Source organism: Dendrobium catenatum, unplaced genomic scaffold (assembly GCF_001605985.2).
Source record: "Dendrobium catenatum unplaced genomic scaffold, ASM160598v2 fragScaff_scaffold_1118, whole genome shotgun sequence".
NCBI lineage: Eukaryota > Viridiplantae > Streptophyta > Magnoliopsida > Asparagales > Orchidaceae > Dendrobium > Dendrobium catenatum.
This window is the reverse complement of record NW_021319580.1, coordinates 36,232-59,223: the sequence shown is the minus strand read 5'-3', so window position 1 is coordinate 59,223 and position 22,992 is coordinate 36,232. Positions and strand designations below refer to the sequence as shown.

Genomic DNA, 22,992 nt, shown 5'->3' with positions numbered 1-22,992 from the left:
TATAGAACGATTTTTTTTATTTTTGAAACTAACTTTTAAATAAATTAATTGTTTTATTATGTGTACATCATCTCTGTGACCTTTTGGTAAATCGACTTGATCAAATAAACTAAACATCAAACACTTAGTTATACCGCAAGTCTTGGAGTCTTCAGTCTTCAAATTTTAGAATTCCCCCATTTAGTCACATCCTCAATTAGCTAGTAAATTCTTCCCATCATCTCGATTAGGTAGAAATTCTTCTCATCATCTCGATGGTTACTGTAAAATGACGATCTCTGAAAGCAAACACTTAGCAAACTATTAGATGACACCACATTGAATTTGTTATCATCAAATCAAATAACAAATGCATATAACTGTATATTTAACAAAATAAAGTCCACTTGGCATCAAGCAAAACATGCATGTGTCCAAACATACTTAGGAGTTCCCTTCGCAAATGTAGCACATATAAAAGCAAAATAAACTCCCTATTGCATCAAGAAAAACATGCATGAGAATTATACAGTGTGGCGAGGCCATTCCACACACCTTGCATGAGGTTGGCAGCATGTTCGTAAAGTAAAAAGAAGAATATATATATCTTAAACATTTATTATTAGTATTATTATATAAATTTAACTTATTTTTGATTGGTTTATTATTATTATTATTTAGTATTTTTCTTTTATTTACTTATTATTTATTTATATTTTTATAAATTATTTATAAATGCTTTCGCATATTCTATCTATTGTGTGTCAGTTGTTTCCATGTGTCACAAATGGATCATTTTCAGCATTCTGGAAGCGCTTCATTTGGTGAATGATGGATTGGGGACATTTGAGTTTGCCTTCTGCTAAACCATGTTGCCTTTCTTGTTGTTTTGTTCAACTCGATCAGCTTGCGAATCATGTGTACATGAATATGGTCTTTAGTTTTAAATGATTGCCTTAATGCAAAAAAGTGTTCATTGATCTTGCTGGTATAAAATCAACTTTACTCTCAGAGTTCTGTGATGTGACTCAAGCCTTTTTCCATCTATAACTTTATTTTATGCTCCCTAGAGTTTCCACAACTGTAATATCCCTGTGCTTCTCAGTATGATTTGGGATACTACCAGTTGAGTACATTCATTTTAGTGTTGTGGTATTGTGTCTCAAATTTAATTTGATGAACCGTTTTTACTTATTTTCTTTCATACTGGTCTGTTGTTTACTCTATTTCCTTTATCATGCAGGCAGTTGTAAAGAGGCTCATGACTGATGTACCATTCGGTGTTCTGTTGTCTGGTGGACTAGACTCTTCTCTTGTTGCTTCTGTTGCTTCCCGCTATCTGAGCGAGTCAAAATTTGCTAGACAATGGGGATCTAAGCTACACACGTTCTGCATAGGGTTAAAGGTTCTCTGGCTTCTTAGTGCTACAACTTAAAATCATTTTAATCTTGATTTTATGGTGGTTCGATGATAAGTTTATTTTCTTCAAGTCTCCTTAACAAAACTTAGAATAGATTGCATGAAATTTATAAAGAAAATTTCAATATTGGATTGTGACTTGGCTCTTGACCATGATTTCAACTATCGACCTAACATTGCCTTTACCCAGTTGGCTTTTTACATTGCTAGATAGAAAAGAATTTGGGACATGAGGCTGGGTTTTAATTGTTCACTATGAGCTTGATGATGGCGCCTGATAATGCTCATCTATTTATTGGTTATGTTTATGTTTATTTATATCCTTAGGGTGTTGAACCTATTTTGTTAATTGATTATCTCATCTAAAGTTTATTATTTATTTTTGTTGTAGTTATTTTAGTCAATTGCTATTCTACTAAATAGGGATCGTTAAGATGATTTGAGATGTTGTTGGATGATTTATGAATGAGGAAAATTCTGTGTCGTAGACGTGATGTCTTGATCAAGTGGAAATCTTAGAACTCTTATGAGATGTGATGTCCTTGTTCCAATGTCAGACTTGAGATGTCTTTCAAGTTGGTATAGAGCAGAAGTTATTATAATAATGGCATTTTTTTCCTTATCGTATGCAATAAATTTTAAATCTTAAGAATTTTATGTTTTAAGTTGTTTTTAAGAGTTCTTAAGGTGCCTTTTTTCTCAGCTTCTTTTCTCTTTCTACCCGTGATCTTTCCTTTTGTTCATAAATATTAGCATTTTTTCTCCCCATGCATGCCCCATGCACACCATCCATCTCATAGCATCCCCCCCTTTCCTCCAACAGTCTCTTAACTTCATTCCTAACCAATCAGCTACTTTGTTTCAAATATGTACACTTGCAGCTTCAAATTTGAATCCAGAACAATCTTTTAACCTTCCAAAAAATCTGCTCCCTCACATATAAACCCAACAAAACTTTCTACACCTTGCCAAACCAACTGTCATTCAAATTCAAGCACCAAAAACCTACCACTAACCCTACTAAATTTCCAACCTTAGTCAAGCCACCTTTTGTTACATCTTGCAGCCTACTGCTGCATATTTCCGTGAAAATGATGTGAGCAGTGTTAAAAGTGAGTACCAGATAATGATGATAACAATGTCGTACCCTTGCACATAATACTACAAGACAATTGCTTTTTACAATTGATAAATCAGATGACACTCACATTGAGTCCAGGAGTCTTTACTCTTATGGCAAGTTCAATCATAATCTTTTCAGTGCGAAGCTTTCTTTCAAATATCAATTATTAAGCTTTTTTTTAATTCCTTAGATGGGCTTTTATTAATGTCGAGTTAACTCGATATTTATTCAATTATCCAATTACATATTCAAAATTGCTGAGTTCTTTTAACTAGCTTTTCTTACTAACGTCCAACCTGCATTAAGGCCGAGTTAGGTGATATTCGCCTCGTGGTCGAGTTGCCTAGCTCTTTTTGAAATTCCATTTATCTGGTCACCACCGAGTTACATTGTAGTTGAATTAGCTAATTGCTTATGAACCACTGAGCTACGTGCTCACTCATAGTTTAGTTGTAAGCGAGTTGAAAAGTTAGAAATTTTTCAAAAATCCTTATAGTTACATCTGGGTGAGTGCCCAAGTACACACTTTACTCATATCAATACTACTTTTTTTAACAATAACAAAAATATCAAGCTTTTATCCCACTATATGAGATCATCTATATTAATAATTTTTCTCCATTATATTCTGTTAAGAGTCGAATTTTCATTTAAATCTAATAAAAAAGATCATTTTTAATATTTTCTAACCAAGTCTCTTTAGGTGTACCTCTACCTTTCTTAACATAGGCTAAATCTAGTACATCTACTCTCTTAACTGTGTCCAAACCATCTACTCTCTAATATGTCTAGTACTTTTTGAAAGCTGAGGTTTTTTGTGTCCAAATCATTTAAGGAGACTCTATAATCTTATGTGCCACTGGAGTTACTCCAATATTTTCATGTTATACTCATTTCTCATTCTGTCTCTAAGCATGAAGCTACTCATACACTTGAGCATCCTCATCTTTGCAACACTTAATTTAATTTTATGATTGTCTTTTAATGATCAACATTTTGTGCCATAAAATTGCAAACCTCACCACCATCTTATAGAATTTGCCCTTAAGTTTGAGGGATACTTTTTTGTCACTCAACATGCCTGATGCATTCCTCCATTTCGACCATCCAACTTAAATTCCATTAATAATATCCCCATCTAGTCCATCATTACTTTGAATAAAGACTCAAGATAGCTAAGACGTGTACTTTTTTTAAATGACTTGATTGCCCAAATTCACAATCCCACACTAGATCTATTATTACTAAAATTAAACTCCATGTATTTAGTTTATATCTACTCAAATAATTTAGATTCTATGGTTGACCTCCATAATTCATGTTTTCCTTCAACTCCTTTAGTCTTATCGACCAGAAGAATATCATAAGCAAACAACATACACTAGGATACATTCTCTTGCAAATGTCCAGTAAGAACATCTATGACTAAAGCAAATAGATATGGCCTTAAAACTAATCCTTGGTGTAATTCAATTGAAATGGAAAAATACTTGGTCAAATCACCTTGTGTTTGAACACAAATAACAACTCATGCTTATATATCTTTTAATGACTTGAATATAAGCATCAACGACTCATTTATTTTCTAGAACTCTCAAGAGCACTACTCTTGGAATTGATTTTGAGAGACATTAGTATCACGTCACTACCTATGCTCAATAACTCTCCTGCATAGTTTTAATGTATGACACATTAACTTATTTTCTCTGTAATCTGCACACTTTTGTGCATCACCTTTTTTTTTTTTAAATATGAATTACCACTGTCATTTTGTATTCATCTAACACTTTTTTAGTCTTCAAAATAATATTAAAAAAGTTCTCGTGCCAAAAAATTCCTACACCTCCTAAGAGCTTTTACACACTTCTATTGGAATATCATCAGACCCAATAGTTTTTTTCACACATCATTTTTTTTAAATCCTTTCGAATTTCGATTTTATTAATACCGCTATAAAAATAAAAATAAAAATATATATTTTTATTTTGGGTGCTAAGGTCATTAAAGTCAATCATATTTTCGCAATCTTAATTGAAATGTTTATTGAAATATCTTATCTACCTTTGTTGAATATATTATTCTAATAACAACATTTTATCTTAATCCTTAATGCACTTCACTTGAACTAAATTATTACTATTATATCTTTGCTTGGCTAACTTATCCATATATCTTTTGTTCTGTTTTGTATTTAATCTATTATATAAATCATTAAAAGCTAAATTCTTTACATAATATATTACTTTCTTAGATTCCTTATGGATCCCTTTATATTTTTTTTCAATTTTTTGAGTTTTTACCTTTAAACTAATATTATAATAAAGCTTCTTATTTTTTATTTTTTCTTGCACATTTTAATTCTATAATTAATTATTCTTAAATTTAGGGGCTTTTCTTTTTTATGCTTAAAACACATTTTATGCAACATTTTTAATTTCACCAGCTATTTTTTGCACATAACATTAGCTTATTCGTGCACAATCAAAATCTTTATATCTTGAATTTTACTCTTAAAAATATTTTTGTTAGTATTCTTTAAATATCTAATCTAATCCTAGGATAATATTTTACTTAATTTTTCACATTATGCAAGATTATAAAAATCAGATTGGATAGGCCAGTCTGGTTTAACTTGAAAATCAGTTTTGTATCAAATCGGGATGAACCGACCAGAACCTCGTTGGTGAATAGGTCCCGGTTCCCTTAAACTGGCTGGTTTAATTTCTAAAAATATTTAAATAATGAAATAAATTAATTTAATACATTTAGAATAAAATATTAAATAGTATTTATAATTTAACAAATTAAAACCCCTCTTTGCCTTCTCCCCTCCTTTCTTCAAAATCAACACCCTTCCTACCATAATCCCCTTCTTTTCTTTCCCAACCAGCACCCCTTGGTTCATGCCCCCCATAACCATACCTCTCTCCATACCTACCCCTTTCTCCTCATAATCTCCACATCATTTTTCCCTCCTATGAAATTCAGAATTCATAGTCCTCCACACCGGCCCCTTTGTCTTTGATGCCGCCATTTGAATTTGATTTTCTAATACATTCTTCACCATCTCATGGAGATTAGAAACTGTCTTCCATGTATGAAATTTGATATTCCACCTTTGCTTTCATTTGGCTCATCTCCCCTTCGAGGTGTTCTTCCAATGCGTCCACTTTCTTGGCCGCCATCAATACCCAGATTTTTGTAGGTTAAAAAATATGAATCTTGACCCAAAAAATATCAATTATTCCTTCCTCCGACCAAAAAGCAGCTGCTGATTTTCACAGAAAAAGCCCACAAAAGGTCCTAAAATCTGCTCTGATAGCAATTTGTTAAGAAATACTTGAAGGTCTCAAGTAAACCCTAGCAATAGAGACAAAAACAACAAGAACAGTTCACAAATCCAATGGAAAAAATAAACAAAATAGTACTTTTTATTGCAGAAATCAAACTAACAGAATAAATATCAAGATACAATTGATCCTCAATTCGAGAGGAGGATTGATCTCTCCCAATCCCTAGATGAAGCTTTCCCAAGATGTCAAGAACCAAAGACGCTAAATCAGCCACAAATTATCAGATAACCATAACCCTAAAAATTTCTTCCTATTTAATACATAAATTCAAATACCTAATTCAAAATTTCTCTCCAACCCTAGCTGCCCCCTCCTTCCTTAATGGATTTCCTAGTGGGGTCCACTAGACCCTTGGGCGGAAACTCTTATGGGGTGGACATGCTTGTTCTTGGGCCGGATGGACCGGTTTAGTGAGAATCGACCTAACAGACACTCAACTCACCCTTTCTTGATCATGTGACTACGAAGCTCGCCTTCCTTGCAACACTAGTTCAATCGTCTTCCTCTCCTAGGTAATTCATGGCTCCACCACAGGTTGTTGAAGACTTCAAGGTATCCATCAATCATAGATCCCTCTAGTTTAGTACTCGTTCAATACAACCCTAATACTAATGAACTCACCAACACATACATGGAACTACTAAACTTGCCTCAAGATAGACCATTTGGGAGTCATATAATCATTCTGGCCAATTAAATAGCCACACGTGTTTAGGGTACTCCTTGTTGAATGAACTCACCAACGCATACATGGAACTACTAAAATTGCCTCGAGGCAAATCATTGAGGATTAATATTGTCCTTCTAGCCAAATGGCAACCCGTGCTTAAGGTAGTCTATGTTGGGAGTCTATAAAGCATTGTATTTTTTATTTCTTTATAAACATAACCTTTCCTTGAAGTCCTTAGATCCCTACAAATAAAGTGTGAAAAGTAGCATTTGAGATCTTTTTGGCATCTTGAGCGCTTGTACTACAAATCTTTGATAGTAGATTCTTCCCTCCATTCTCACACAGGTTGTCATGTCATTCTCTCAGAGTTAGCTTGCAATTAGGGTCAGGTATCATCCATGGAAAGATTTGGATCCAACAATAATTACATATATTATATTTAATATCACATAGGTATGATGAGGTATTTAAATTTTTCTTTAAAAACATATATTTACTGTTACATGATTTATCAACTATCTAGATTCATCAAGCAGATTTTACTATAAATTTTTATAGTTTCCACCACTTTTACTTTTTAAGATTTTTTAAGATACTTCTAAGTTCTGATAATAATTTGTTGACCAATATACAAAGAACAAAAAAGGAAAGAAGCAAGAAATCTAGTATACAAACCTCATACCCGGCGGATCCACGAACCCTGCCGAAATCCTGCTTTAAATCTCACTGAATACGGCGCCGCTCACATCAAAACAGCCGCGAATCCTGCTATGACAACCTCGATTCCGTGAATCCTGCTTTAAAATTCTAAAAAAAAAAGAAAGAAGCAAAGTGCAAATGTCTTCTCCTGCCCTGATCTACACGCCAACCCCGCGAAGGTACGAATATTTCTAAAACTCAGATTCCCGCTCTCGAAGTTTGTAGCGGACTGGAAAACCACCCATGCATGTCTTTATTGCGCGTGGTGGGATGGGACCTCGGTGCGGCACCTACGGCGAGGCGGGGTCACTCATAAGTACCCACGAGCGGGGAGAAAGCAAACTGCCTTTTTAAACAGGTACCTTAAAGACCCCATGCACGCATTTATTGCGCGTGGTGGGAAGAAAGATCATGGCCGCGGTGTCCTCGTCTGAGGACACCTACCATACATGCCTTTATTGCGCGTGGTGGGAAGACTCAGTTTCTCGTAGTTTTTCCCTAAACGGGGGAGACTCCGGGAGGCTGCCGAAATTTTGGGTGAATACGAGGCCGTACCTGAACTTGATTGAACAAATGGGACTTAAGTGAACTCAACCTTAAGTGAATATAAAAGATAGCATAAGACTGAATTAAGTAAGGACTCAAATGATTTGAACTCGAACTCTACAAGAACAACAGAGGACTTGTGGACATGCATTTGAACTTGGTTTGAACCAAGTGAAAGGGACTTATGAATTTCAAAATGATATAAAGAGCTTTAATTCAATTTGAGCCTAAATGAAAAATATAAAAGGATACACTATAATTTGAACCTCATTTGATCATGACTTGAACAATCATGAGGACTTGTAATTTGACCAATGAGGACTTGAATCAAAGCTCAACCAAAAGAACTTCATTCAAGCTTGACTTGAATAGTTGAACTCAAACTGGATTTGAATCTAGATGGGAACTACAATGAACTGCAGAGGATTCGAATGAAGGGAAGAGACTCATCTTAAGTCTGAATTGTACTCAAATTCAAACAATTTGGACTTGGACTTAATTGGAACTTAAATGATCAATAAAAGTTTGAATCAAATGACAATGCCTCAAATTTACAAATTGGATAAGAAGTTTGGAGTATGAATCCAATTTGGACTTGATGAACAAGTAACGAAGGTATGAATTTGAATGATCTTTAATGAAGATTGAGAAGTGACTACTTCAATTAGAATACAAATAAAGGATGATATCGAACTTATCATATGCATTAGACCTTCTTCGAAGTTAAGGAGTTTGCAAGTAGAATTCAACTAGCAAACAAGCAAGAACTCACTAACTTCTCACTCATGAACAACAAAGTCAAGATGATTTGTAAATGATCACATCAAACCTTTGTGGATTATTGATGCTAATGATTGTAGTGAGGCACCAACAAATGTGAGTGAGAAAGTTGAACATGTCTCGCCTACGAATGATGAAAGCGAAGTGACAGAAAAGTATAATTTGGTTGTCAATGATTGATTCAAAGTTCTCTTCAAATATTGTTGTAATGTTGATCGCCAATGATACTATAAGACCTTTAAATCATCCATGAGCCAGACTCAAATTATCTATGTTTGCAAGATGAACACAGTTAATTGAAATGGAAGATACACAATGAATGCAATCTATCCATAAGCAAAGGTTGATTGGAAAGTACAATAATATGATTGCAATCAAGACATGAAATTTCATTGAGATATCAATATGTCGTGACATTGATTGGGATGAACATGTTATTAAGCAAGTTTGCTACACCAACATTTGAACCATCTTCACATGGCAGTGGAAGATTTATGATGTTCAACAAGGCTCGTCCATCATTAACAATCAACAATGGTTGTAAAGAATACAATGACATACTTGCGGACAATAATAATTAGCATACAATGAGTGTAGTAGTTTTCCAAGAAGAAGGATACAAGTGGAGTGGAACTTGCGTAGAGAAGAATAGGTTAGAAGCCAAGACGAAATAGAGAAGAGAATAAGGGGATGGAACAAGCTCTCAAGCTTTTCCAAGAAGAAGCCCTTAGGTTTTTGTAGAGTTTTTACTCACAATCATCAACAACCTTTTTTATGCTAAAACAACTCTCTTTTATAGGCAAAAGAAGGTAGACAAGTAGCCATATCACCTCCAACCAAAGCCAAAGGAATTGGGAAAATGAAAGGCCAAAAGTCACCAAGTAGAATGTTAAAAGACAGCAAAGACTGCAGCAAAAAACTGCATAGAAAACATGGTGAAAATCACGAAAATTCCCCCCAAAATGCCACAGGAAAATAGCCAGCAGGAGACCTGAAAAACCAACACAGGAGGCCAAGCACCAGGGCACAAGAACTCCAGCCAGCACAGGAAACAAAGGGGCCTGGCACGGGAAAACCAGCCAGCACAGGAAACCGAGAAGACATAGGGGAGGAGAAGAGGCAAGTCCACTCCACAATGAATCCAAGAAATATTATCATACCTTTTTGCATTAATGAGCTAGGAAGTACAATAAATCCCCCAATCATTGAGCTAAGCTTCAGCTCAACACTAATGAGCTAGCACCAAGTAGAACCCATCATTTTTTAAGCTAAACACCAAGCATCCAAGGCTCACCCGAGAGCAACTACTACACCAAAACAGAAATCAGCAAGCAGCCCAAGGAAAAAAATTTCATTTTGTTTTGACCCCCCCTTATCAACCACGAAGAAGGAAGGAATTTTAGATGAATACACAAACATCAAGTTCAAAGTGACACATAATCCTTCCACAATTAATATCAGTCAACATGCAAGCAAATATAGGAGATTCCTCCAATCAACATACAAAGAAATCAATGACAAAAGTAGGAGATTCGTTAGTGCACTACGATCCACTTGCAGAAAGCAACGAGTAGTGCATGACAGTCTACTTGTACGAAGCAGCGAAAACCTTTATTCAGAAGCTGCTACGCCACACCATCGGATCTGCAACTTCTATGCAAGCGGACAGAAGGCGTATACAAATACTTTTAAAGTACCCCCGCACGTGCATCGTAGTTTTTATACACATAGGTACACTTAAAGGGGTAAATGCAATCACAAAACCAGCAAGGGCCCCGGCGAGCGTGTTATTGGTACACACGTGACGTCTAGGGATGTTGCGCGGGTTATTAAATCTGAACCCGATCCTCCTAAGCAAGTAAATAGGAGTTGATAAGGTTCAGTCAATAATTACAAAATACCCCCAAACACCCGCATGGGCCCGATGAACGTGTTATTGGTACACACGTGACGTCTAGGGATGCTGCGCGGGTCGATAAGTGAATTCAAGTTCGAACCCGATCCTTCTATAAGGATCTATAGGAGTCGACAGGGTTCGAACCTTCAAACAAATATACGGTTGTGATGACCGATGTATTTATTTTAATACATTCATATTAGGCCTTCAAGGCCTATAATCAATAGAATTCACAAACAAAGGCATGAAGCTTATAAAAATCGATCCCCTATTGACAGGTTGATAAGGTCGACAAGGTTTAGTCAATGAATGACCCTACACCCCGATGATGGCCGTGTTGAATGTTTATCTCAATCGGAGGGGTTCACAGATATTTTCAAATCCTATCTCAAATACTCACAAAAATTCAAAAAATCTTAAAATCCAAAAAATATTTAAAATTAAAATAAAATCTATCAACACTTTAAGTAAAATCCATCCACCCTTCGCAACAGTTTGCCGAGGTGGACAAATCAAAATTTACTTCAGCTCACAAAGAGCCAAATGCCTAGTCAAAAATATCACTAGGATCCATTCTCAAACAATCTCTTGCCAGTAAGGACGTGGTACGTGTCCTCTAACTGACTGTTTTGCTGCCAAATGATACCACAGGATAAACGGTTATGACCTGGAGCCCTTTGAACCGAGTGGTTTTGCTGCCAAATGGCACCACGCAATACCAGTTATGGCCAGAGCCAATACGCTGCTTAATGGCTTCAAATCCTTGTGATATGAATCAATAGAATATGATCGATAGGGCACAAAGCCCTCTGTTAGCTAAGGTGGATTCAAATTGTCCCTTTAGATAAACATTCACCTGGTCTACAAGGTCCCAAACATTCACAAGGTCCCAAAATTGTCCCCAGGTCTAAAAGGTCCCCTTGGATGAAGCAACCAATTGATGTCGATAAGGATCCTTCTGTCAGGTTGGGTCGACTACCTCCTCTGACTAAGTAGATCAGGGACCACGATGGCCAGGGATGACGGAACCATGGGATCTTGATCGGGTCTATCATCCATTCCCCCACCATCCCATTTAAGTGAAAGATGGTGAAATTTCTATTTTAAATATCAAAACCTTTAAATTTTCAAATATCAATCATTCAAATTCCCAAATTTCCAAACCTCTAAACACCTCAAATCTCAATACCCAATGCTGCTACTATATGCCAGATACCACGTATTCTCTACGTATCTGATTGACGACTAGCCTTTTTCGAAAGTTCTCTCTCGTGATCGAGAGGGGTAATTAACTATAGGGGCTTGCGCCTATAGGAAACCAAAACTCAGATCATAAAGTCCTCGCAAAATGAGGGCGAAATCTCTGGGTAGTGTCTTATCTACAAACTCATTTGCCTTCCCAAAATTTACCCCGGAACTTATTCCATTAAAACTCCCTCGCCGAAAAAAAAAGCAAAATCAATGCGGCGGGGAGGCCGGGGCCGAATTTTCAGAGCCCACATAATTAAATGTGCATAAAAAATTCAAAATGGACTGCAAAACCATTGAAGCAATTGAAAATGGTGTTTTAAGCAAAAGCTGAAACCACGGTGGATGACCTTGCTTTGCATTATGTTTACTGGCTTACCACTTTGTAGCTGCTTTTTGGTTGAAGATGTTTTTGCACATTTGCTTTTGTAGGCATCATTGATTGTTAACTTTATATATCATATTGTTATTTTTTCATCCTTTGATTGATGACAGGAGCTGATGTTAAACAATAATTATAGTAGCTAATTTAGAAATAAAAGTTGTATGGTACGATGCTCTCAACATACATTATTGTAATTTAGCTCCTCCTGTATTTTCTCTATCTGTAGTTGGACAGAAAAGTGCACATTTCTTGTATTACCCTTACATATATGGTTGACGTGTGTGAGCTTGCAAGTTGTGTTAGAGCGGGGTTGGATTTGGAAATTTTGGTATACCGTGGTTATCAACAAATTCGTCCTTGTGGAGAATGAAGAGAATGAATACATTGATTGCCTGTCAAAGATGTAATGGACAGTTCTTTTTGTTTATTAATATGCTCCTTGAATTTATCGTTTGAACAGGGTTCTCCTGATTTAAAGGCTGCTAGAGAAGTTGCAAATTATCTTGGAACCTTTCATCATGAGTTCCACTTCACAGTTCAGGTAGTAGGGTGGGCAATACTTATATTATGAAGATGGAAATTGAAAATGAGATATGAGTTGTATATGAATCTGTTTTGCTTTTCTTCTTGTGGCAGGAGGGTATTGATGCTCTTGAAGAAGTCATCTATCACATAGAGACATATGATGTGACCACTATTAGAGCAAGCACCCCAATGTTTCTTATGTCTCGGAAAATAAAGTCTTTGGGTGTAAAGATGGTTCTTTCTGGCGAAGGTTCTGATGAAATATTTGGGGGCTATCTATATTTTCATAAAGCACCGAATAAGGAGGAGTTGCACCTTGAAACGTGTCGTAAGGTATGCCAATTAGTTATTCACGTTTGAGTTTTCAAAGCTTAGAGTAGCCGTTTTTGCTGTTAGTCAGTACCTTATTGTCTTTAAAAAGAAAAAAAAAAGGAAAAAAAAAAGAGAAAAAACAAAGAAATTTGGTACTTTAATTTGGTTGGGCTTGCATTTGATCTCAGAGAGTCCTCGTCAAAGCTTTTTTGAAACTGATTGTGGATTTGGGGGCATCCTGCTCAATATATGCTTATTATGAATTTTCTGAAGTGCTTTTGTTTTGATTAATGCATCGTGGAAAACCCCCCAACTTTTTACATCTGAAAGTGTGTTCATATGAAAGTGTTGTTTGATGTTTTACTCAAAGTTTAAAACGGAAAAATTGAGAACCGAGGTGTTTTGCTTTAGCGAGTCGAGGCGAGGTGAAGCCTTGAGGTAGATTGAGGCGTAAGCCTCGAAACATAAAAATAAAATACTCACAAATTACAAATAATTCATAAAAATAATAAAAATGAAATATTTTATCAATATATTTATTTGATTCAAAATCATAAAGATATAAACCTCAAATTTTAATCTGAAATGTTTTTATAAAACGAAAGTTTGAAATGATATATATGATAACTTTTACTTGAAAATTAATAACACCACGAGAATCAATATCCACGGTGACTTTATCTTCATTTTCATATTCTTCATATAAGATCTCGTATGTAATAATACCAGGAGAATCAATCTCTATTAATTTGAACTCATGCACGCAAGGAAACCCTCCCTGTCCTCTCTATATTGCATGCAGGGACTCCAGGCGCTCGCTCGCCCACTCCCGCTCCCTCTCATTTTCATTCAACCACACATAGGAGCATTCTCAGTGCAACCTTTAATGTTCTAACACAACATTTCGCCAACAACATCGGGTAGAAATAGTCACATTTTTAATTTGAGAAATCACTTTTCATCTAACATATGAATGGTTACACAATGTGGGCAGAATTGCAAAGAAGTCCAACATGCAGCGAATGGAGTAAGAGGTATTGGATTAATCAACGTGGTGAACCAAATGGTCCAATAACTTCAGTTCAAATTTGTTCCAAGTTGCTGACACAAGATTTCCAGCACTGAAATTTATTTTTGCATTCAATGTGGAGCATCTTGACCATCATATCCTTATCATCACACTAGAAGACAAAGTGACTTGCAATGTTTGTTTAAATTTAAAGCCAACTTACCATAATGATAGATCATATCATACAATAATTTATAATATTCAAAAGATTCAAAAGCCTAAATCAATTCTGAAAAATAAAGCAAAAGTGTCACCTCCATCAATTTAGAAATATGATCTTTGTGATTAGCTGCTTTATAAGGATTATTATTGTCATGATTCATGTTCTGTAAATGAACTTAACGATAAAGATTAATTATTATTAATCGAACCTCTTGTTGAAGGTTGTACATGAGACTATTCTTGAATCTAAATCGGTTATCATATTGATTCCTATTGTTGACACTAACATACATTTTATCACAAATTGTATTACGATGATGAACTTAAGTGTCTTTGAGGGTTTTTTTTTTTTTTTATATATCTATGGACAATGAAAGATTAGCTGTCATATCTCCAAAAAAGTAGATGTTGTAATAAACAACCAATGTGGCCCAAGGAAGCGGGAGGATGTATGGAATGTTCTTTAGTGGCTATCTGGGTAATGCACAAAAAGAAAACTTTGGCAGGTAATATGAGTTATAGTGGTTGTGGTAAATAAAGATTGTGATTATACAAGCAAGTTATACATACTAGCCAATAAAATTTTAAATTCAAACATAACATTCAAGCATACTATAATTATAAGATACATCACAAGAGTGTATTGCAAATATATTGTAAATGTAAATTACATTATATACATGTATATTCGGCGCCGGACAGGTACGTAATTATTTTTTTTTTTTGTTTTATACGGCAGGTCAACATTAATTAATGTTTCAAATTCATTTATGAAAATACGTTAAATTTTATTTTGCATGTGCTCCAATCTTTATATCAAGCTGCTAAATGTGGGATCTAAGAATGCTTCGTGGATTCACTAGAACCCCTATATTGGCTCCGATCTATATACTAAAATTTATTCCGCATATGCTCCGATCTTTACACCAAACTCCTATATGAGATCTAAGAATGCTTCGTGGGTTTTCCAAAAGTGCTCAAACACCCCTATGGTAATTATTTTGATAAGAAATTTTAACCTGAGAGAGCTATTTTACTTTCAAAATGCTCTCAAAATTCTGATTCTTTCAAAACATAAATTCAAATCCTGTTGAAAGTTTAAATCCTTAAAACAAAATTCATCACTAAAAATTTAAAACCAAAATCCATTCACACTCCACAACGGTTTGACGAGGATGATGAATTGAAGAATAACTTTAGCTCACAAAGAACAATTATCTTATGAAATGTACTACTAAAATTCATTATCAATTGATTTCTCGCTTGTAGGGATATGGCACGAACCCTCTGGCTGGATAATTTTATCGCAAAATAACACAACTAATTGAGTAAGAAATGGATAAGGTGTTGGGGGTAAACCCGATCGAGATTCATGTTTGTGTCATCATAGGTATACTAGTGGATCTAGTTTGCTAGCATTAGAGGGCTTTGGATCATAAAATCTAGGGAGATTTATTAAAAGTAATAGGTAACCTCTAACATTTCCATTGCTAGGTCCCAAGTCCTGGATGAGAAAAGTTGAGGGTTGCGTTAGGTAGTCGACAACCAGCATAAAACTTGTCAAATAATCATGACATGAATCCTTTAATACATTGTGTTAATGCTAGGGTGTTCCTTGGATGCGACGCGCTGTATGGCCTCAATATAATGAGAAGTGTGCAAGGGCCGCTGCATTCGGGTGCATCGGAGCTCGGATGCGGTGTTAAATATGCAAGGGTTCTTACATCATGGATAGATGTGGGCAAAAAGCTAGTGCATGAAATTAAAATTAGGTTAGGATTGTGGAATTTTGGTTCTCTTACAGGCAAATTAATAGAAGTAATTGATATTATAATTTATAGGAAGATAAATATTATATGCATTCAGGGAACTAAATAGGTGGGAGAGAAGGTTAACGATATTGATAGTTTAGGATTCGAACTTTAATATTCTAGTAAGAGTCGTGTTAGAAATGGTGTAGGTTTGATTATAGATAAGAGTTTGAAAGATAATATTGTAAAAATTGATAGAATTGGAGATAGAATTATAGCTTTGAAGATTATTGTTGATAATAATATTATAATATTATATATGTGTTTATGTTCCTTAAGTTGGTTTAAATATGTGCTCAAAATTAAAATTTTTGAATGACTTAGAAAAATTAATACAAAAGATGCATTTTGAAGAAAGTGTTTTTATTGGGGAAATTTAAATGGATATATTGGTAGAGAGGTAGAGGATTTTAAAAGCATTCAAGGTGACTATGAGTTTGAAGCGACTAATGAAAGTGATAAGACTATATTAGATTTTGCTCTAGCTCATGATTTTGTTATTGCTAATATCTTATTTAAGAATAGAGATGAACATCTCATCACTTATAATAACATATATGATAAAACTTATATTGATTATTTTCTTATAAGAAAAATAGATCGTTTAGATTATAGAGATTGTAAAGTTATTTCGAGTGAAAGCCTATATCACGAACACCGCTTATTAGTTTTAGACTTTAAGATGAAGGGGTAGAGTATGAAAAATGTAGTATATTGTTGTTCTAGGATTAGGTGGTGGCATTTAAAGAACTCTAACAAAAATAGCTTTGACAGTAAGATTCACGATCTTAAGATTTTGTTGGTGCATGAGAAAGCTAATGTTATGTGGGAAATATTTGCTTTAATATTAAGAATATTGTAAAGGATGTGTTTAGAGTATCAAAAGGAAAATTTTTTAATAGTAAAAATAGTTTGTTGTGAAATCAAAATGTGTAATAAAAGATAAAAAATAAGAAGCTATGTTATAAAAATTGGTTTAAATGTAAAAATTCTGAAAATTGAAAAAGATATAAAGTTGTTTGTAAGGAGTCTAAGAAAGCAATCTGCCATGCAAAGGTTTTAGCTTTTAATGATTTATACAATAGATTAGATACTAAAAAGGACGAAAGATATATGTATAAGTATTAGGAGATACTTGAAGATCTCAAGTAAAGCCTAATAAGAGAAGCAAAAAAAATGAGAAAGCTCCACAAATCCAATTGAAAACCAAAGAAAATAGTAGTTTTATTGCAAGAATGAAACTAATGGAAGGAAAATAGCTTGATACAATTGATCCTCAATTCAAGAGGAGGATCTATCTCTCCCAATCTCGAGACGCAACTAGAGCCCAAGACACCAAACTCCAAGAATAAGAATAGCCCAAATAGTTTGCATAACCCTAACTCTAATCTCCTCTTCTTATTTAAAGCAAACAACCCCACCTCCTAAGCCCTAGCTCCCCCCCCCCTCTCCTGTACTAATTACAATCATGAGTGGGTCCCACCCATATATGGGCAACAAAATTAAGAGGGCTAACCAGGCTTGGTCTGCCTCTTATAAACTTGGGTCGGCCCTTTGCTCAAGGCCGGCTGAACCGGTCTCTCCTGGATCGGTCATGGCATAACAATAATCTAGCAAAACAAAGAGATAAGAGTAGTAAGGATTTAGTTCAAGTGAAGTGCATTAAGGATGAAAATCAAAAAGTACTTTTTTTAGAAAATAATATACAACAAAGGTGGATGAGATATTTTGCTACGCTTTTCTACGAAGATTGTGACAATACGATTGACTTTAGTGACCTTAACACACCAAATTGAAGATAGATATTTTTATTTTTATTGGCGTATTGCTAAAAATGAATTTAGAGAGGTTTTAAAGTAAATGAAGTGTGGGAAAACTGTTGGACATGATGATATTCCAATAAAGATGTGCAAATGCTTATGAGATGAAGGAATTTTTTGATGCATTTAGATTTTTGCATTATTTTTGTTTTGAACAATATTAGTTATATTTTCTATTTTTGTTTTATTTTTATGCTATCCAATGATGGTGGTAAATTCAATGATCATGGTAGGAAAAGGTTTGGATTATGCTTACCTTGGGTTTGCTGGTTTTGGGGTCCATCATGTCCTTTGGGGAAGATTACTGATTTTCGGGTGGGCCTTGGTTGTTAGTGGATTGAGCTTGGTTTGTTGAAATTCTAGTTGTGCCAGCTCATTATGATCATTTAGTGGTGAAGCTCATTATGAGCTGATGTTTTGTTATGAAATTTAAAGATAGGGAGCTAGATTTGGTGAGTGGAACTTGTTCTTTCATATTCTATTTGAATTGGGGCTGCTGCAGTTTTTTTCTGGATTTCTCTCCCACGGCTTGCTGCTGCCTGTTTGGTTGCTGTTGACCCCTCGGTTTTCTGTCTCCCTTTACTGTCGTGACTTCCCCCCTTTCTCCCGTGAAATGAGCTTTTGCTGGACCCGATATTTGTCTCCTGGTTTTCTGTGCTGGAGCCGTGACTTTCCCTTGTGATCTGCTGTGCCGTTTGGAATTTCTGTACAAAAATCAGATGGCTTTTCAACTCTCCATTTATGGGTAGAATTGAAGTAAATCTTGAGCTGTTTAGTTCCCCTCTATTGCCTATATATATGAGATGCTTTGATAAGAAATGGTTGGTGAATATTGAGAGAAAAGTTGCTATGACCTGCGGGTTCTTCTTGGAAAAGCTTGAGAGCTTTGTCCATTCCCTCTTTTACCTCTTGGAAGGCTTGCGAGCTTCTCCACCCTTCGTTTGGGCTTCTAACCTCTTTCTTCTCTACGCAAGTTCCACTCCACCTGTATCTTTCTTCTAGTTCCGTTGGTAAAGTTTGTTGGCTATTTTTGGTTGATTTGTTGGCTGTTTTGGTGGCATTTGCTGGAGGAGTTTGGAAGGACGTTGGACCCCTTTGCAATGGTGGACCCTTGGTTTGCATATCTAAACATTATCTGAAATATATATTCCTACAATCGGTGCAAGTGAGGAGTCCTCTTGTAGGATGTTCTGAGGATAGCTTTTATTTGTTTTTAGTTTGTTTCTTTTGCTAACTTTCTTTTGCTTTGGCTTTGTTGGATGATCGCTTCTTTTCTATTCTGTAATTTAGTTGTTTATTTAGCCTATTTTGTTCTCCAAGTGGTGTCTTAAATTTCTAAAAGTGGGTCTTGATTCTCTTTATTGTTCTCTCTTTGCATTTTGATTCAAGTTGAATACATCATTTCTTGGCTTACTAAACTTTTTAATATTATTTTGAAGACTAAAAAGATGTCAGATATGTGGAGAATGAGTGTATTGATTTTTATCTTTAAGAATAAAGGTGATGCACAAGATTGTGCAAATTATAAAGGAACTAAGTTGATGTGTCATACTTTAAAACTATAAGAAAGTTATGGAGCATAGGTTACAATGCGATACTAATGTTTCTCGAAATCAATTTGAATTCATGCCAGGTAGGTCTACTATGGAAGCCATACATTTATTGAGAGGTTTGATGGAGAAGTATAGAGAGAAAAAGGAAGATCTTCATATGATATTTATTGATTTAGAGAAAGCATATGGTAAAGTTCCAGGAGAAGTGATATGGAGAGTTCCAAAAAAGAGAAGGGTTAATAATGCTTATATTCAAGTCATTGGGGATATGTATGCTGGAGCTGCTACTTGTGTTCAAACACAAGATGGTTTGACCAAATATTTTTCAATTTTAGTTGGATTACATCAAGGACCAGCCTTAAGCCAATATCTTTTTGCTTTAGTCATGGATGTTCTTACTAGAGATTTGCAAGAGGATGTTCCCTAGTGTATGCTTTTTGCTGACAATATTCTTGTTTTTGATAAGATTATAGAGGGAGTTGAAGGTAAACTTGAATTATGGAGGTCAACCTTAGAGCCTAAAGGTTTTTGTTTAAGTAGATCTAAAATCGAATACATGGAGTATAATTTTACTAGGTCTATTGGGGGGTTTGTGACTTTGAGCGATCAAGTTATTAATAAGAGAACACATTTTAGATATCTTGGGTCTATTGTTCAGAGTGATGGTGAAATTGATTGGATATTATTAGTAGAATTCAAGTTGGATGGATGAAGTGGAGGAATGCATCGGGTTTGTTCTGTGATAGAAAAGTACGACGCAAACTTAAGGGAAAACTCTATAAAATGGTGGTTAGACCTACAATGCTTTATGGCGCAGAATGTTGTCTATTAAAAGAGAAGCATAAATTAAGTTTAGTGTTGACGAGATGTGGATGCTCAGGTGGATGAGTGGCTTTACTCTTAGAGGCAAGATACAAAATGAGCACATACATGAAAAGGGTGGAGTAGCTCCAGTGGCAAATAAGATTAGAGAGAGTCGCCTTAGATGGTTTGGTCACATAAAATGATGGCCTTCTGATGACCCGGTTTGGAGAGTAGATGTATTAGATTTAACCTATGTTAAGAAGGGTAGAGATAGACCTAAAAAGACTTGGTTAGTAACGCCTTTCTTTGTTAGATCTAAATGAGAATTTGACTCTTAATCGGACACAATGGAGAAAAAGGATTCATGTAGCCGACCCCACGTAGTGGGATAAAGGCTTGATGATGTTATTGTTATTGTAATAGGTCGCCTCCTCTCAAATATCCCAAATAGACTAATGTGGGTGTTTGTGTGTGTCAATGACGTTCTTTTGAGTTTGATGCCAACTCATTCAAGATAGAGGGATGGCCTTCTAAGTTCACTAAATAGTAAATAGTTTAGATCTTTTGGACATGTCCAAGAACTCGGAGGTACAATATAACCATCAATTAGCTTCTTTTTTTTTAAAGGTGTTTATATAACCATCAATTAGCTTGGGTCTCACAAGTTATGATTGAATGGGTTTGTTTATTTTGTGTCAGTCCAAATTAGTTAAGATATAGCTTACTTCATATGGAATATTTATAAGCGGGTCCTACAACATTGAGGATAAGAATAACCCAATAATTGATTTTTTGCCTTACTTTATAGGTATGATTTTCTTAGTTGTTTAGTTTGGTGAGCTCATTGGCTTTCTATTGGCCCAAATTTATTAGATGCGACATACATCCATTGAAATACTCGTTAAGTAAAAAAAAATTATTTTAATTTGCTATTTTGAATTGTAATAGGAGTACTACGACTTAAATTAACTTGGTAGAGATACTTAATAAACCATGATTTATAATTTTAGATTTTGAGGGAAGTTTAACGTAGGCCTTGCTATTCTAAATCTTGAATGCTCTATAAGGATGACTTTTATAACCCTTTGTTAGGGATAAGACGACTTGATTGGTTAATCTTACGACATTACCTTACAGGCAAGACAACATGTTTGATTAAGTTGGTTTATGTTTAATTTTTCATGTAACATATATTTTAACTTGTATGTTGAAGTGATGTGTCACTAAGACCCTTGGATCATTTAAAAGAGAGCAAGATCAAACTCTTAGCCTTAATATATTTGCTTTATCAATCGAGTTTCCATTGAATGTATTTGACTTTGGACCTTTTGGTTTTTAGCCTTGTTTAAAATTGTGCAATAAGAGGCTTTCCTTGAGGCCCATCTCAACGTAATTCTATTGAAAAATGCCTTGAGGCTTATGTTTCGAGATTTTTTAATGAGGTTTGTGCGTCAACTTGGCTAAGACCCTCCTTGAGGCACGTCTCACCTCGTTGGTGTAATGCGTACGTCTCACCCTATTTATACATTTTTTTTTATTAAAACTTACCTAAATCCTATACTAAAACCCTAAACCAATCATACATTCATGCACCTTCGACTTGCAACAACTTCCTCTCGACTGCCTTGACATCCAGCCCGCCACCTTCACCGCAACAACCATCGTCGCAGCTGCTGCCAGGAATCACTTGAAAGCTACACACCACCACCACATCCTCTAAAAATTTTGGGGTATTAATCTCATCTTATATTGATAATAAACATTTATGAAAGAGGAATATGATTGAAATAAATGAAGAATCATATTAGGATGCATTGGACTTCACAGTATGAGCAGGAGAGAGTCTAATTTGTTATGACAATAACACAAATAAAGACTCCCCCGGTGATGACAGTGCATATGATTTTTGAGTTGTTGGCAACCATTTTAACATTCTTTATGAGTAGAGAAGTAAGAAAGAAGAAATTTAGAGTTGAACTTGTTGTTATATGACATCTTTATGTAATTTCTATATTTTATGTTGTTTTGCTCTTTGTAATATTTGGATTTCAATTATATTTCACGCAATTTATAACTTATTACTTTGTGTCTTGTGTCTTTTTTTTTTTTTTTTTATAGTTCAATAGAAATTTAATATATCATCATTTAACATATTATTTATGTATTATATTAAAATCATTTTTAACCTTTATTTTTTCTTAACACAAATTTTGAATTTTAAGGCTTAGGCCACAAAATGCATGTTGACCACTAAACCACTACCCACGATCTCATAACCACCTCCATTCATGTAACTCCCTCACATGACAATAGATGAAATCAAACTCCCTCCTTGACTTCCCTCAGTCACACGCAGGAACCCTAGCGACCCTCGCTCCCCCTCATCTCCCTCAGCTTCAAGTAGGAGTGGAGCATGTGAAGAGCCCGATCTAAGCCTCCCCACTCTCCGTTTATGCAATCCGACCAAAGCCAGTAGCCGTCAATCTCATGCGCATGACTTAGCTAGTCCGCTTCCAATCAAACCCTTGCACGACCATCGTCCATCCCTACCTAGATCAAACGACTTGACACCGCAACCCATCCAGCTCGTGTACATGTCCAACCTCACCTACTCCTATGCATTTGAACTTGTATGCAGCTCGACCCAACCCCCTGTGACTCCAGACGACTGTCCCTACCCAAACCGAGGCCCCCTCTCCCTTCTTATCTGTCTATTCAACCCGACTGTTCAACCTGATCGATCACACGCAAGCCAACCTATTCCTACTCACTCAATCTGTTGCATTCGTCATCACTATTTCTACATTAAAATGTATGATTTTTTTTCTTGCTTGCTT

The 22,992-nt window shown here is 35.3% G+C and overlaps 1 protein-coding gene across 1 annotated transcript in view; it reads left to right on the top strand.

The window, feature by feature from the left end:
- Nucleotides 1-1,224: 1,224 nt before the first annotated feature.
- Nucleotides 1,225-22,992, top strand: part of LOC110106975 (asparagine synthetase [glutamine-hydrolyzing] 2-like) — a 32,885-nt gene continuing 11,117 nt past the window's right edge. Inside the window, exons 1-3 of the mRNA XM_020837089.2 lie at nt 1,225-1,384; nt 12,560-12,640; nt 12,736-12,957. Of these exons, the coding sequence (XP_020692748.2) occupies nt 1,241-1,384; nt 12,560-12,640; nt 12,736-12,957 (447 nt within the window). The 5' untranslated portion in view covers nt 1,225-1,240. The remainder of the gene's footprint in view (nt 1,385-12,559; nt 12,641-12,735; nt 12,958-22,992) is intronic.